General features: G+C 36.6%; 1 protein-coding gene across 1 annotated transcript in view; it reads right to left on the reverse strand.

The window, feature by feature from the left end:
* LOC107738932 (serine/threonine-protein kinase mTOR-like) overlaps positions 1-15,843 on the reverse strand; it is a 164,073-nt gene that overhangs the window by 107,244 nt on the left and 40,986 nt on the right. The window contains exons 20-24 of the mRNA XM_016550858.1: positions 12,791-12,877; positions 11,591-11,758; positions 5,176-5,288; positions 2,822-2,984; positions 1,888-1,980 (exon numbers count right to left, since the gene is read on the reverse strand). Of these exons, the coding sequence (XP_016406344.1) occupies positions 1,888-1,980; positions 2,822-2,984; positions 5,176-5,288; positions 11,591-11,758; positions 12,791-12,877 (624 nt within the window). The remainder of the gene's footprint in view (positions 1-1,887; positions 1,981-2,821; positions 2,985-5,175; positions 5,289-11,590; positions 11,759-12,790; positions 12,878-15,843) is intronic.

Consider the following 15,843-nt stretch of genomic DNA (forward strand, 5'->3'; position numbering starts at 1 on the left):
ACGTGTCCCTTAATAACCAATCACAATACAGCCTTGACATAACTGAATTTCAGTCAGAGTTGTACGACACTCAATCACCGTTTACGGATCCCATAGGAATGAATGAGAAGTGCCGTAAGCTGAATCCCACCTGTCGCAAAAAGTCAGTGACTTCTCTTATAAAACGGCATTTTTTTCGTGGTAAACTCTAAAAATAGTACAATCCAAAAGTAGTGTATAGTGTAAAACATGTTGAAAGATTAGCAGATAGGCTGTCGATTCATTAAATGATAAGCCATTTCCTCTAAAAAAGCTGTTTATTCATCGTAGTGAAGCCTCTCCTCCATTGACGTCCATTAAAAAAAATGGCCTCTGGTCTCCTTTCCCTTGTACTGCCAGACCGGAAGCGTTAGCTTTAGCCGTTACGCTTTTTCGGCTAATGGCATAAATTCTCAAGAGAACGTCTCTGAATTAACTGATGCTCGCGCCCCCCTTGACAGGTGCTGGCGCCCCCCTGGGGGGGCACGCCCCACAGGTTGAAAACCCCTGGTGTAGATTGGCAAGCATATATACAAATCATTTAGTAAGCAGAAATCCGAAACTTACCTCTTAACATATTAAGTTAGAGGAAGATGCGACTGAATTGATGCTTGAATAATGCACTTCCAGCAGCCATGATAAACAGTTGGCGGTTAAAGTTTTCTATGCACAATTTGATTTGACGAAAGTCACGAGACCTATTACTCTCTATCCAATCACGTTGAAGGATAAAAATAAGATTAAAATAAGCATGTAACGACCACAAACGGAGGAAAATAGCGGCGTAAAAGTATCGATTACATCACTTAAAATGTACTCAAGTAAAAGTAAAAGTACACAATTTTTAAACTACTCAAAAAAGTACAATTACTGATAAAAACTACTTAATTACTGTAACGTGAGTATTTGTAATTCGTTACTTCACACCCCTGTTTACAATACAACCGGAGCACATGCCACTGAGGTAATGGGCGGGACGTTTAGAGGCGGTTTAGCCAATCACAACACACTGGACCAGCTAACAATTCAGAGCCCATCGCCTATTTCTGAGGGAGGGGCTTCATAAAAGCAGGAAATGATCAGCGTGTTTAGAGGAGAAGGGACAGAGCGGTGTGGAATAAAGGTCAAATATGTGAAAAATAATGCGTTTTTTTTTTTTTTCAAACGAAGCAGTAACACATGTTAGTTTGCACCCCATAAACACAATCAAGCCTAGAAAAAAAACAGTCAACCACCCCTTTAAAATGCATAAAATAAGGTTTAACAGAGTTACCCTGGGGTAAGGTTAAATATTACGTTTTGGTACCTACGAGTTAATAATTAACAAATATTTTATACAATAAATTGAATATACAAACAAACATTTTTATGCTATACTTATTTGACATATCAAACATTTCAAGCATATCAACAGCATCTTTTTTAAATTACGGGACACCAACTATTTAGGTTTTATTGCCGAAAGGGGGCACAAATATGTATATTTCTAAATAAATAATTTCTTCTTCAAAAGAGGGGCAAGAAACTTTTCTTTACACCAGCATTACGTGTCGGTAATTCAATGTCAATAGGAAATATTATGCATGTCAAAAACAAAGACAAGATTAGTTTTGGATGCCAAGAGACCATGTGTTGAAACAGGAAGTCTGGGTTCACTAGCAAAGAATGAGTGGTGGTTCACACAGGGGGCCAAATGCAGGAAACAGAGGCAGGCTTTTCCACCAGAACACAAGGAGGTGGTTTGTTTCAGACAAGCTCCTCTAACACAAACAGGACTGAATTGCCATCAGGGACCTAGTCTATGTGGAAAAATTATGATTTTGCAAAGAAACATTATGCATGCAGGCGTGGAGAGGGCGGGATGCTGACCTTGACGATTCGACAGATGAGAACATCGTAGCGCTGGTGATTGATGCGGTGTTTTAACATCACTTTGTTCACCATAGGGATAAAGATCTGGTACTGTGAAAGAGAAATATGCAGACATATTCTTTTTCATATGAATAGTAACTTTCACAAAACAGCAAAAATCTATTATGACATTAAACAAACAACTTTATTTAAAAAGTAAAAAAAATTATATGAATATTAATGAATGAAATTAAAGCAATTACATCTAGCTTTCAAGTACGTCTCAATTAAGAAAACACTGCTTCATGTTTTTTGTTTTGTTTTTTTTTATCAGTAACAAAAGCAAAAAGAAAAAAAGTCAGTCAGATACAGCACGTGTAGCGAATTAAGTCAGTACTTAGTACTAATATTGTAGACATTAGTATCATTACTTCTTTTTATTTTAATATCAATTTGGTATAAGTACTTCTGACATTCGCTATGAGGAGCAAAACAAGCATACTGAAATGATTATTTTGATTCCATGCGGTAGAATAAAATGCTTTTGAGTGCTGGGAGTGAATGCGTGCACATGTGTGTACATGTGACTAAACCCCATCAACTAGTAAGTACACAAATAAAGTGTTGCTCCTCTAAACACAGGAAACTGAAGATTGTGGCCTGCAGTGATCAAAGGAATCAGAACTTGTGTCTGGTGCTCATGATGGCCACATGTTGAGTGGTAATTCTAAGAGGGTTTTAGGAGGAATGGTAAAAGCAATGACCTCATCCCTCTCTCTGATTGGAAGCCTTTTTGTGCATTAGAGAGACACTAGGAAATCATTAGACGGTTACTCCAGAACACAAGTTCATGACATAAAATTATGGGAATTATTTTCAAAAAGCTATTAAACTATTTTGACTAAACTTTCAGATCGTACTACAAGATTTAAACTAGGCTTTGAGCTTGTACCTTTTTGCCAAGTTGAAAGACCAGTGAGGACAGTGTGTCCATGGATGTGTTTCGCAGCTCTGGAGTAACGTCGAGAGTGCGCACAATGGGGTGAATAATTCTGGAGGCATAATCCGTGAAGTCCAATGACTCAGTCAGGCGATCTAAAGTCTCCAAGGCAACCCTAAACGTGAATAAAACATGTATTGGTGACAGTAGACTGATAATATTGGCCAGTTCTTACAGAACTTCTTATAGATTTTTTTTTCTCCACTTTTTTAGTGTTAATTTTATTGCTAATATAATTATTTGGCTTTGGTATATTAATACCTTTCAAAAAACATTTGAATCAGAAGAGTAGACACAGTCTGACTGTATTTACTGAGTTTCCCAAGAAACACATCTGCACAGCCAACAAACTCAAACACATTAATAAAATACAATCCATGTATACCTTTCTCTTCAAAATTCTTTCTTAAACTCAGCTCAACGGTTTATCAGTAAAACAATAGGGATCAAACGCAGATTCTTGTCTGTTAAAAAGGTTTCGCTGAGAGTAATGACAGAGTAACAGCTGGCCAAAGCCGCTGTTAATGTGATCCTGTCTTCATAGAGTCTGGGGTTACCTGTTCACATCCATCTTTACCACTGCTGCGAAAACAATTTCACTACCTCTACTGACCTACGCTTACTCTTCAAGTAAATGTGAACTCAAAATTGAACCTATTTACTTTAATATGTTCTTGATTTCATTGTTCCTCAGTTGTTCATTCACATTATTCCAAAAACAAACAAACAAACAATCTCTGAAACAATTTTTATGAATGGAAAAACAAAATTCCCTTTTCGACTGCTAATAAACACTAACAGAAAATTAAAGTGCTATGAAATGTATATTTTGCTATTTTGTGTATATCATACTGAATTGTTTCAGAAATTAAAACAAAATCTAACATAAGACAGACAAAGGCAACCTAAGAACACACAAAATACAGTTTAAAATGATATAAATATTTATTGCAAAAAAGTGATCTAATACCAACTGGACCTGGGTGAAAATGTATTTGCAGAATCTGTTAAGCTGGACTAGACCAGACCTGACTATTGCCAGTCCTGTTCATTATCTTCAATTGGAAAAAAACCCGGCACAGTAGCAAACCTTCCCAGAAGTGACTGACCTTCCAAAATTCCTCCAAGAGCACAACGATGACTCATCCAGGAAGTCACAAAAGACAACATGGAAAGAACTGCAGGCCTCTCTTGCATCAATTAAAGTCACTGTTCATTATGGCTCATCTGAATTTTGCCAAAACATACCTTGATGACCTCAAACGATTTGGGAGAATGTATGGTGGTGGCAGTGTGCTGATGAGGGGAAGCTTTGCTGGTTTAGGGCCTGTGTAACTTGCAATAATTGAGGGAAACATGGATTCTGCTCTCTATCAGAAAATCCTAAAAGAGCATGCAATCAAGACAATGCAGCAAGACAAAGATTCAAAGTATTGGAGTACGTCCACTTCTGAATGGCTCAAAAAAAGCAAAAATAAAGTTTTGGAGTGACCTAGTCAAAGTCATGACCAATTAAACCCAATAGTGATGCTATGGCAGGACCTTAAACAGGCAGTTCATGCTGAAAAATCCCTCCAATGAGACCAAACTAAAGCAGTTCTGTAAAGAAGAGTGGGACAAAATTCTGCCACAGCGCTGTGAAAGACTGATCGGAAGTGTTTGACTGCAGCTAATGCTGCTAAAGGTGGCTCAAACAGATTTAAAGTTTAAGGAGGCAATTAGTTTTTTCACATAGGTGATAGGTGTTGGCTAACTTTTTGAAAAAAAAAAACCAATACATTAAAAAAAAACTATGTTGTATTTCATTATAAAGATCTATAACAATTTAATATGAAATATACAGAAAAAAACAGAAGAAATTAGGATTGGGTCAAATACATTTTCACAGCACTGTAAATATTTAGGCTTTATTTCAGAAAGCTGTTTCATTCAAGTGTGGCTCCATTCTGATAAGGAACAGCTATTTTCACCATCCAATCAATTCCTTAAGAAATAAAAGCAACCCGTCACCTTACATTCTCTTTCTGAATTAATATATCCTGTTTTACTTGTAATATTACAGCAATAAAATAGGTTGTGAGTGGTGATTTATGTTGACTTCAAGCAAAAGCTATATAGTCAAAAATACTCTTTTATAAGAAGTATAGAGTATTAAGTAAAAACTGTCATCCATCCATCATACCAAGTACTTCAGCTATACACAGTTAATGTTTACTTTCGCTACTTCACTGGTTTGAATAACACTTGTTTTAAAGGAAATGTATTTCTTAGGGAGCTTGAGCAGAGCAGAAGATTTTCATACTGACTTGCGGGCCTGCAGGGGGACATCAGGGGCATCGAACAGTTTCACTACGGGTGGCAGCAGTAGGTGGAGGTAGTCATCCAGGTTAGCTCCAAACAGCTGGATGGCCATGAGCAGCTAGGAGACATAAGGAAGAAGTTTGCCTGAAAACTGTGAAAGTGGTGCATCAAGAAAAACAGTACATCTCTGCCAAAACCTGTTAAATGAATCAGAGCCATTGCATAGCAACGGGCACACAGTGACCCACAGTATATAAATACATAATAGAAAATTGATTTATAGTTGAGTTATTGAAAAAAATATCACATTTTTGAAGAGTCATGCACATAGCAATGAACACATTAATCATAAAAATAAAAAAAAACTCATCTTCTTGGCCTCCTTTTATTATTAAAGCTGAACAAAAATAAAGATACCCAAAGTGACTGAGAAAAGGGGAATACATCTAAAGCATGTAGATGTTTCATCTTTGCTTCCTTCTCCTGAACAGTTATCATCTCTTGATGTTAACCGTGCTACTGATACTTTCTGCTCCACTCTTACGTCTTGTTTAGACACTGTCTGCCCCTTGTCTTTCAGGCCATCTCGTACCACCTCTTCTGCCCCTTGGCTATCTGATGTTCTGATGAGTATCGTTCTAAGCTCAGAGCTGCAGAAAGAGTATGGCGCAAAAAAAAAAAAACAAAAAAAAAAAAACACTAGCTTTCTATTTTTTCTATTCTGTCAACTTGTTTTTCTTTGTTTGTGTGTGTGTGTATATGTGTGTGTGTGTGTATAATATATATATATATATATATATACACCTTGCTACGTGTACTGCGTTAGGCTAACCGAGACTTGTCATTTGCACTTATATATTGTTGCTCTTTTGTTAGTTTTGACTGCTTTTATTGTCCTCATTTGTAAGTCACTTTGGATAAAAGCGTCTGCTAAATGACTAAATGTAAATGTAAATGTAAAGCTAAAAGAAAAGGTTGAAAGCATTAGAAACAAAAAAAATGCAGTGAGTGAGGTTTAGTGGAGGGCTAGTCACAGACCCCACACAACTTAACAAACTTGGCTCAACAAACTTGGCTAACAAACGCCTAACAAACTTGGCTTATTTTCTCCTTTGCAGTAAATTTATAAAGTGACTGGAATGCTACAATGCAAAAAAAAATAAAATAATGATATATAAATAAATAAACAAACTTCAATAGTACTTAAAAACAGACTTCCTTTATGCAAAAAATAATTCGTATTATTTTTATATGAAATGTGACAAGAATATTTTTTCAACTGCGATCAATAATACAAAATGACAAAAAAAAGAAAGAAAAAAAAAACGTAGAGAAATATTGCTACGAGGTGGCCACTTAAACGTATTTGTTTTAGATGCTCTGGGGAAGCACAGTCAAAATCTAGACAGAGCAGCTCACGTGAATGACTGAGCTTTTGTTTTCTTATCTGTCCTGCAACAACTGGCAGGCAGTTTAAGAGCTCCTTCAGGGTGAGCTCAGTGCTCCCACTGACGCAGACGGTGGTTATGGGCTCTCCAGAGAGAGAGGACTCATGTGGATGTAGGGCTGAATTACTTGAGTGGGATATGTGGGTTTGGCCAGTAGCTACACACATCTGTCAGGGGCTGAAGACTGGCGGAGAAGACGTCTAATGATTGAGGAGCTCTGGGAAGACTTTCTTTTGAAGTGTGAAGGAGGATTTTCACAGGTCACAGTCTGGCCAGGAACACACACACACACACATATATATATATATATATATAAAATGTTTTTTTTTAATAATTAATAATAAACTGTTGTCCAGGGCAACCGATTTTCTATACTCATACAGTATCATTCAACTCTCTACGCATCCAATTCACACGAATGGGCCACCACAGATAGATTACATAGACATAGACACAAAATGCAAAACTTCAGAGGATTTAACAGCTGGATTTGTTAATGTTTGCAAGGTTCATGGAATTCATTATTTATTATATATTCAAACACTCATTTAAATTAAATGCATATAATGAGTGTGTATGAGAAAGATTTTGCCTTTTGATTACTAATAACAAAAAGACAAATGCTATATTAGTTTTTTATATTTGTTTAGTCTGTGAATATTCACTAGTCTGTGAATGCAAAAAAGAATGCATGCTAAAACTGTTCTGAAATACAGATCATCAGATGACCTAAATTCAGACAGAAGATGGTCATCAGAGGAGCGCGTAAGAAGCTTTTATATGAGATGAGATCATCTGACACCCGAAGGTGAACTCAGCACATACTAAAATAATGTGAAACAGGTGACACAGACAGCAGGCATGAGATTCTTTCACACATTGAATCTGGTAAATTGCCGTAAAATATCCAGATCAACGTTTCCGGTAAAAACACATATGTGACCCTGGAGCACAAAACCAGTCTTAAGTCGCTGGGGTATATTTGTAGCAATAGCCAAAAATACATTGTATGGGTCAAAATTATAGATTTTTCTTTTATGCCAAAAATCATTAGGATATTAAGTAAAGATCATGTTCCATGAAGATATTTTGTAAATTTCCTGCCATAAATATATCAAAACTTCATTTTTGATCAGTAATATGCATTGCTAAGAACTTCATTTGGGCAACTGTAAAGGCGATTTTGATTTTTTTTTGCACCCTCAGATTCCAGATTTTCAAATAGTTGTATCTCAGCCAAATATTGTCCTATCCTAACAATTATTTATTCAGCTTCTATGTGATGTATAAATCTCAATTTCGAAAAAATTGACACTTAAGACTTGTTTTGTGGTCCAGGGTCACAAATGTGCTATTCGCACAAGCAACAGTGTTTTATCTTTTTACTGCTAAAATACCATTCACACATTATAACCAAAATATTGGTAAACTCTGTGATGTCCATCAACAGAAATTACCTTTAAACACTGTGCCGTTTTCTTCATACACCCGGATGAGGAGAAGTGCTTTAGTTTTTTTACTTGTGAGTGACAGATATAAGGGGCTGATCTCACAGACTGCATTTTTGCTTTTAAAAATGAGAGATGCTGCTCAACAGTATTCAACACAGAGCCGCTGAAGAATGGAAAAGAAGACTGGGTCTCGAGATGTGACTCATCTCACAGCGAGACACAGTGCAGTGGTCAAAGATGCCCATCTAGGATATGTTAATTTAGAAAAACAATTAAAATTATTACTGTAAACAGCACTGTAATCTCCTCAGCTCTTGGTAAAACTTTATGATTGGCCAAAAGCAAAATTAAGTGAACTCATCCAGACCTCGTATACACTCACATCAGTTGTTCACACATAGCATCATAATGGTAATTTACTGATAATGTTACAAGTTATAGTCCCAGAAAACTGCCAGAACTGACTTACTGGTATTTTTCTAAAGGTCCTGTTCACACATGATCTCTTATTGTAATTTACAAATGAAACTCCATTCACTAGAATCTCTGGATACCTAGTCTGAATTTCATGAATCATAACAACACCTATTTATGCTGCTTACGTCACAGACAGTTCAGTAAGTCTGACAGACAGACAACAACAAGGCTTATCAGCGCACCGATCTGGGGGCCATTCTTCGTACGTCGCTAACTCAGTTAGTTGGATTTGATTGTTGACGATTTCACCTGATCTTGGATTGTTTGGTTCTTCGAAGCTCATCCCAGAGTTGCTGTCATAGCAACAGGTCCGTAAACTTAAACCTGCTCGGGAGCAGGCTTATTTCATGTAATCAGGATTAGATCGCATCTTTTTAAGCAAAATTGATACTTAAAATCTGTCCTCTACCACTGCTACTTTATTACAAGAGTACCCTACTAATCCAGGAACAATAATTAAAAAATAATAATAATTAAAAAATTTATTTAAAGATAATATAATAATGTTGTGTAGTCTATAGGCTATAGTATATTTCAATGAGTAAAACTGGCTGTGTCTATATATAGACACAGGCACTTTTACTCATTGAAATATTTAAATTTAAATAAAAGAAAAACAGTGCACATTTCATTTATCTATTATAACATTTATGTAGTTTTGTTCGCTTGGCTGTTTCCTTATAAAAGTCCAAAAATTTGTCAAGTTTTTCTTCAGGTGTCTTTTTTAAATATATGATGTCATTACGTTGCTGTCTTGCCGCCAGCCAATCGCTGCATTGCTGATCGTGGTTTCGAGCATCGATACATAACCCCTTTTAAACCAACCCATGAACGCACAATTATCTATCTCGGATGTAATAAGCAACGTACGAAGAACGGGCCTCTGATTGGCTATTTGCGTTGTCACTTCTTTATCTCTTGTAAAATCAATTTGATTCAAGGAGTCACAATGCAGTTTCAAAATGATTCTAAATGCATCTAAATTTTTCAGCAACAGCTTCATGGACAATTCTTTGCCGAGTTCGAACAGCTCCGTGAAGCTCCATCAGAACAATCGATCAAAACATTAACAAAATTCATTATCAATTCATTTTCAAGCTGTGCAGTGCAACCTTCATTAGTGACTTGACTGAAATAGCTAAAGGTAGGGTAGGCCATTTTGGAAAGGCTAGCAACAGCAAGTTAGCTTTGAAAGCAAGATCCCACCCTCCCTGCATAATCACTCTGCAAAGCCACGCCTCTTCCAAAACGTGCACAGGCAGACCAGAGGCTAATCAGTGACACGATGAGATGGTGTTGGTGGAGGGCTGAATGCAACATTGTCAGATTACCTCATGTCTCATTCACCGGTGAGAAAACATTACAGTACAAAGCACATAATATTACAATAACAACAACGCCTTCCATTCTCGTTCGGTCTGCAATAGTGTAATGAACACGCTGATGACAGGGTGTGCAGTAGGGCTGTCAAAATGGCTGAAAAACTAAATTCTAATTTTGTACTTAAAGGCACAATATTTTGTTAATATTAAAAGTTATATATTTTGCTGACTTGTGTACTTACATTATCCCAAATGTTTCGAAGAATGTTTAAATCCAGAGAAATAAGCAATTTTAACTAGTGACACGGACCGTGTCCATAGTGTCATTGTGTCGCCTGCCAATGACGTCATAACCCCTCGATTTTAGAAAACATGGAAACACCAAAGACGCTTATATGTTGTGCGTTTTAATAGACCGGTGACGACCGCACAGAGTAGCATTATAACAGAACTTTCAAATGTATCTAGTATGATAAAACAGCGCTGCTTTTTTCCCCCACATACGCACGACCGGAAGCAGCGGAAGCGGTCGACTGTGGCATAATAAAAGCTCCGCTGCCTTCTAGCCGTGTGTCACGCTCGTTCAGCGTTTTCGTTTCGTTACGTTAATAAATTATTAGCTCATCCATGAACATGATTTCTGCTTGAGTCTCGTCGGATTGCATCGGCTGTGGGGATGAAGACGACAACTCCCATGATTCCATACTCAGTCACGGCTTCATCAAACTACGCCTTTGTCTCTTTGTTTATTTTGAATACGCGCCCTCTAGCGGCGAAAATTACATATTGTGCATTTAAATATTATCAAAATTCTAATTATATTCGCATTTATAATGCATAATTTCACTTAGGGTGAAGAAAAGCTTTTGGCTTCTCTCCTGAGGCCACAAGAGGGCGCATCGAGCAAAATATTACTAATGCACGTTTATTCAAAGCATAAGAAAACATGACTATCTGTGAAAAAAGTGCATAATGTTTAAAATAATGTTTATAAACCAATTATAATTAATTAAGTTGCTTAAACAACTCTCGGACCGAGGAATATGATTGGACAAACATTTTATGGTCCTACGCATTTCACAGACGATATACATATAAATACATTTTGACCACTTAACTTAGTGATTGCTATTGGGATGTGAAGAGACTTTCAACCAGCTTAAAAAATGTTTTTGAACCAAATCACCCACCCTGCCTTTAAAGTAGAAGCGAAACATAAGTTGCTCAAAACACTGTGCTGCTAAATGTGATTAAGGTGTTTTCCACAAGGATACAAAAAGTGTTTGAGACTACTGTTTACTGTCGTTATAATGTATTTCCATTTTGCAAAACAGCCCATCTCAACATTAAGTCAGTGATAAAAATGCCTTTGTCATTGTTGAAGTTGTACTCAATAAGTTTGCGTACATGAAACCGGCTCTCATTCTTCCCTGTAGTACCAGTGGTATTTGAGCCTGTACTGACGCCTGTTACCCTAGATGCATGAAGTTTATTTAATTACTGCTGCTTCACACCGAAGTTGTTTATTTTTCTTTTATTCCATTCTTTTTCAACTTTGTTTTCCTCTGTTTCCTACAGACATTTATATTATCTTGGATTCAATTTCAGTTACATTTCATACATTGTTGGTGGTTCATGATGGCTGTTGCATTTGACCAGTCTGCAGTGAGTTTTAAGTGTTAGAAGTGCTACTTTAACACTCATATCCGAGTGTGCGTATACCTTGATAGTGACGCTACGTCCAGGGCTGTTATCGTGCATGAAGACCCGCAGCATATGTGGGATGAGCTGTGGCAGATAGAGTTTGAATTCTCCGCCTAGAGCCACCACAATCTGCTCGATCAGCAAAATAATGGTGTTCTGCATGGGGTTGTTTGGAGTCCAGTATTCCTGCAGAAGAGAAAACACAGTATCCCAGTGTTCCTTACATGACCAAGATCCACTCCATCTGTTATATATACTTTATTAAACAACTACTCAGTGGAGACATTATGCGCATCACCAGTTCACTGGCTCATTACGGTTTAGGAAGCAAGTTATCCAAGTTATCGATTTAGTTGTCTGACTAATCCAGTCCATGATTTAGACTGATGATTCTGCCTCCAATCGGTTCAACAGATTCATTAAAAAGAACTGTCTGAATCAAGTGATTCATTTGCGAATTGACACAATGTTAATTTTAGCATTCATTCAACAAAGTGCAATAGAAAATTGTGCAGAATATGTCAATATATTGCTGCATATAATAATATGTTATTATACTGTTATTATCTTATTTTGCAGCACCCAGGCTTTCTCTGTCATTACATACAACAAACAAATTCACTAACTAATTAAAGTTAAAGTTAAGTTAATTACCAAATAACAGTAACAAATAATTCAATAAATATATATTTTAGTGTTATGGCACCGCAAGTTCAACGGTGGTGCTAAATAGCAGCGGAAAAAAAAAAGTAGAATTGGGAGTAGTGATGATGCAAGTGTAAAGAGTGAATTAAGCACCTTCATAAAAGCAGCCAATATGCTCTACTGGTTGAGTACTAAGAGAGCCACAAATGGACAAAGTGTCAAAGACACTAGGTCCTGCCATCAGTTTTATATGGGCTTTGAAGTACCCGTTTCAGGCTGCAGGGCGACAGCAGGGGTCAAAACAAAAGAAACAAGTCTTTGTCTAGTCCACTCAATGGGACTAACACGCCCTGAATTTTAGCACAAAAGAACTGCACAGAAACGATGATGAGAAAAGACAAAAACATTTTTAACAAGCATTTTTAAGGGTATCAAGTGCACTGTGACGAGAGGGGCGGGGCCGAGAGCCGTGGGAACGGAGCGAGGCTGGTGGAGTAATGCACATTTTTGTTTTTGGGGCCTAATACTTTGTTTTAGAGGAGAATCAAGAAGATGTGTGAACAAGTCTCTCACCCGGATCAGTGTGAAGATGTCATCCATGTACGGCCGGATGTGGATCTTGACGAAGCACACAACCATGCCCATCTGCTGGAAAAGGAACTGAAGAAAAAAGATGAAAATAAGAGAGACGCAAAGGGATGACAGGAGAGGTACAACCAAAACTTAAAAAATCAGAAATACTGTACAATTTACGATTTAACTTTACCGTCAGACGAAGTCTGAAATTTATCTTGCGGTACAGTAGGTTCACTCACAATTACAAGTACATAAAACTTGATTCGATGTTAGGTTCAAGTTAAACAAATATTCCAGGTTGTCACGATCTCTAGCTGGAGTGCCCATGAGCTCCGCTAGAGGGCACCCCATCCTGTACCCTTTACCACTCACCCCGGACTCTATTTCCCATAATCCTCTGCCTGGACACATCATCAATTGCAATCACCTGTCTTTCATCAGATCTCATAGTCAGTTTACAGCTGTCTCACATTAGAAGGACTTTAAAAGTACCACACACACGCTCTGACTTTGCTGGTGATTGAATGTTTGTACGTTTTCCTAGTTTCCCGTGAGTTCCTTGTTTTTCCAAGTTTCCTAGTTTTGCCTTGCCTTAGTGTTTTGATCGTGGACAGTTTCCTTGACTCTGATTGTTTGCTACCTGCCTGTACCTTCGCCTGTTCCATGGATTACTCTTTTGCCATTGCCTTGGATGTGATTGTTTGCTGATGTTTGACCCTGCCTGTTTCGACCACGCTCTCTTTTAATAAAGCCTGCAATTGGATCCCCACTCCGTTGTCGCCTCCATCGTTACACGGGTATAGAATTTTTATTTTTAATATAAAATTCTATAATTTTACAAAATCAAAATTAAATCAACTGTTCAAATAATAAATACAATTTTCAAAATGGCAGCTCAAATGATGAATCAAATGTTAAATGGAATTTTATTTTCTAATTTGATGAAGCACTAACTAGAACAAAAATTAAATGAAATACAGTGTTTGTGTTTGATATTTAATTGATCAATCTAGTGTTCAAATGATAAATCAACTGTTTAAAATAAAACAAATTACAAATAAATTGCTCAAATGGACAATGCACAGGGACCAAAGTGGCTGGACCAGGCCCCCTCGGGGCGCCAACACAAGTTAGGAAGACCATCTCACAATATTCCCATGTAGACCACGTTCTTAATTAATCCTGTAGAATCTAGTGACTTATTCCACTTAGACTACTTCACACTTGCTTCCTTATATTGAGTCTACTGGAGCTTGACACAAAGCTAATATGATGATTTAATGAAATTCAAGGTTTGAGAAATTTTACTGTACCAATTATTTATAGACCCTAGAACTTAACATAAAACTAACAAGCCTGCATTCTTTTGAGAAATCTTGTAAAACGCGGCTCATAAGAGTTGTTTGTTTGTGAACTGGACAACACTGGTTGCACTTTGTTTTTGATTAATTATGATGAATGTTGTTACGTCTCGGGTCCAGGAGAATAGCGTAAATAAAGGTCTTTACACCGGACTGCTTGTATTCTTTCTTTTTATTTATTATTATTTTTTATTTTTATGTTCAATAGACACCATCAGCACACAACATCAAAAAGGAAGCAAATGGGCTTCAGGGTTGGGCCAAGGACAAAATACCAAACAAAACTGAATCTACCTTTTCCAGAAGAAAACTTACTACCCTAAAAAAAGAAAAAGTCTAAACAAAAATACAGGGACTGAATAGGAAAGTAAATTAATGGTTAATGGTGGGGAATGTTAGAAGTGATAATGCACTAATTACAAGAAAGTTTCACTAGCTGCACAAAACATCATGGTATGCAGTTAAAAAACAGCAGTAGAAACTGACTTCTGAAGCAGCAAAGCAGGTAAAATATTGATCCTCAGAAGTTGTTATATGCAACCAGCCTAGCCAACCATACCATGACCATGTTTGATTGAGTGACTTGTCTTTTGTGATGTCAATTTGAGCATTTGATTTATCATTTGAGAACTGATTAAATGTTTAATTTTGACAGGTTTATACTGAATTGATAATGAAAATGAAATATCAAAACTAATTAGATATTAAAGTTTCACAAGATAAACTTTGTTGTTGGTTTGACAAAGCCAAAACTTTAAATAGTCTGAAAAAAGAAAGTCAGAGAAAGAGCAGTAAAAATGCAACCATGTTGTAAGGCATTGCTAGCATGATGTAGAATTTTGGTAGCTTGTTTTTAACAAGTTAAGCAGGTTGCTGGTGTTTTAGCGTTTACCTAAGCATGATGATAGTCATGTACGCTAAGTGTGATGACTCGTGTTTTTAATACGAGTTCCATTTTTAAAAGTTGCTTTGTGTATTCCAGGCTTAAGTGAAAACAACCTCAAGGTATGACTTGAGTTTAGTAGATATAGGAGTTAAATTAGAATAAATAAATAAGAATAAGTTTAAACAGCAATCTTTGCCAACTCAACATAACGTTTCATTTTATTTTTGTTGCAGTTTATGCTTCTCCAAATGAGGAAATGAAATTGCATTTAAGCATTTAATTTATTTGAGAAGCTAGAAGTATTTAATTTATTATTTGATCATTTGAGCATTTGATTTTAATTTTGTTAGGACAAAAACTTCAATATCCAAGTTCAGCTCAACTGAGTTTAATTTAAACCGCTTTATCATCTGATTGTGGTTGTATCTCTCCATTAGTGCTATTGGATCTTAGCGCTGCGTTTGGCACTATTGACCACAACATTCTTTTGCATAGACTAGAAAACTTTGTTGGCATTAATGGAAGTGCATTAGCATGGTTCAAATCGTACTTATCTGACCGCCATCAATTCGTAGCAGTAAATGACCAAAGATCATGCATGATTCTACGCAGACGCTACAGTGACTTGACTTGACTTATAGCTCAAATAATACAGTGTTAACAGAAGAATTAAATACGTTTACGAAATTATCTTCACATTTCTGCATTTAAATCCTTCAAAACTAAATCACCTAAAAAAACAAAAACTAAATCACTTTCACTGTAATTGCCTCACTGTAATCTTATTAGTTTTTTTTTTTTTT

Source organism: Sinocyclocheilus rhinocerous, unplaced genomic scaffold (genome assembly GCF_001515625.1).
Source record: "Sinocyclocheilus rhinocerous isolate Xijiao unplaced genomic scaffold, SAMN03320098_v1.1 scaffold2570, whole genome shotgun sequence".
In the NCBI taxonomy this organism is placed as follows: domain Eukaryota; kingdom Metazoa; phylum Chordata; class Actinopteri; order Cypriniformes; family Cyprinidae; genus Sinocyclocheilus; species Sinocyclocheilus rhinocerous.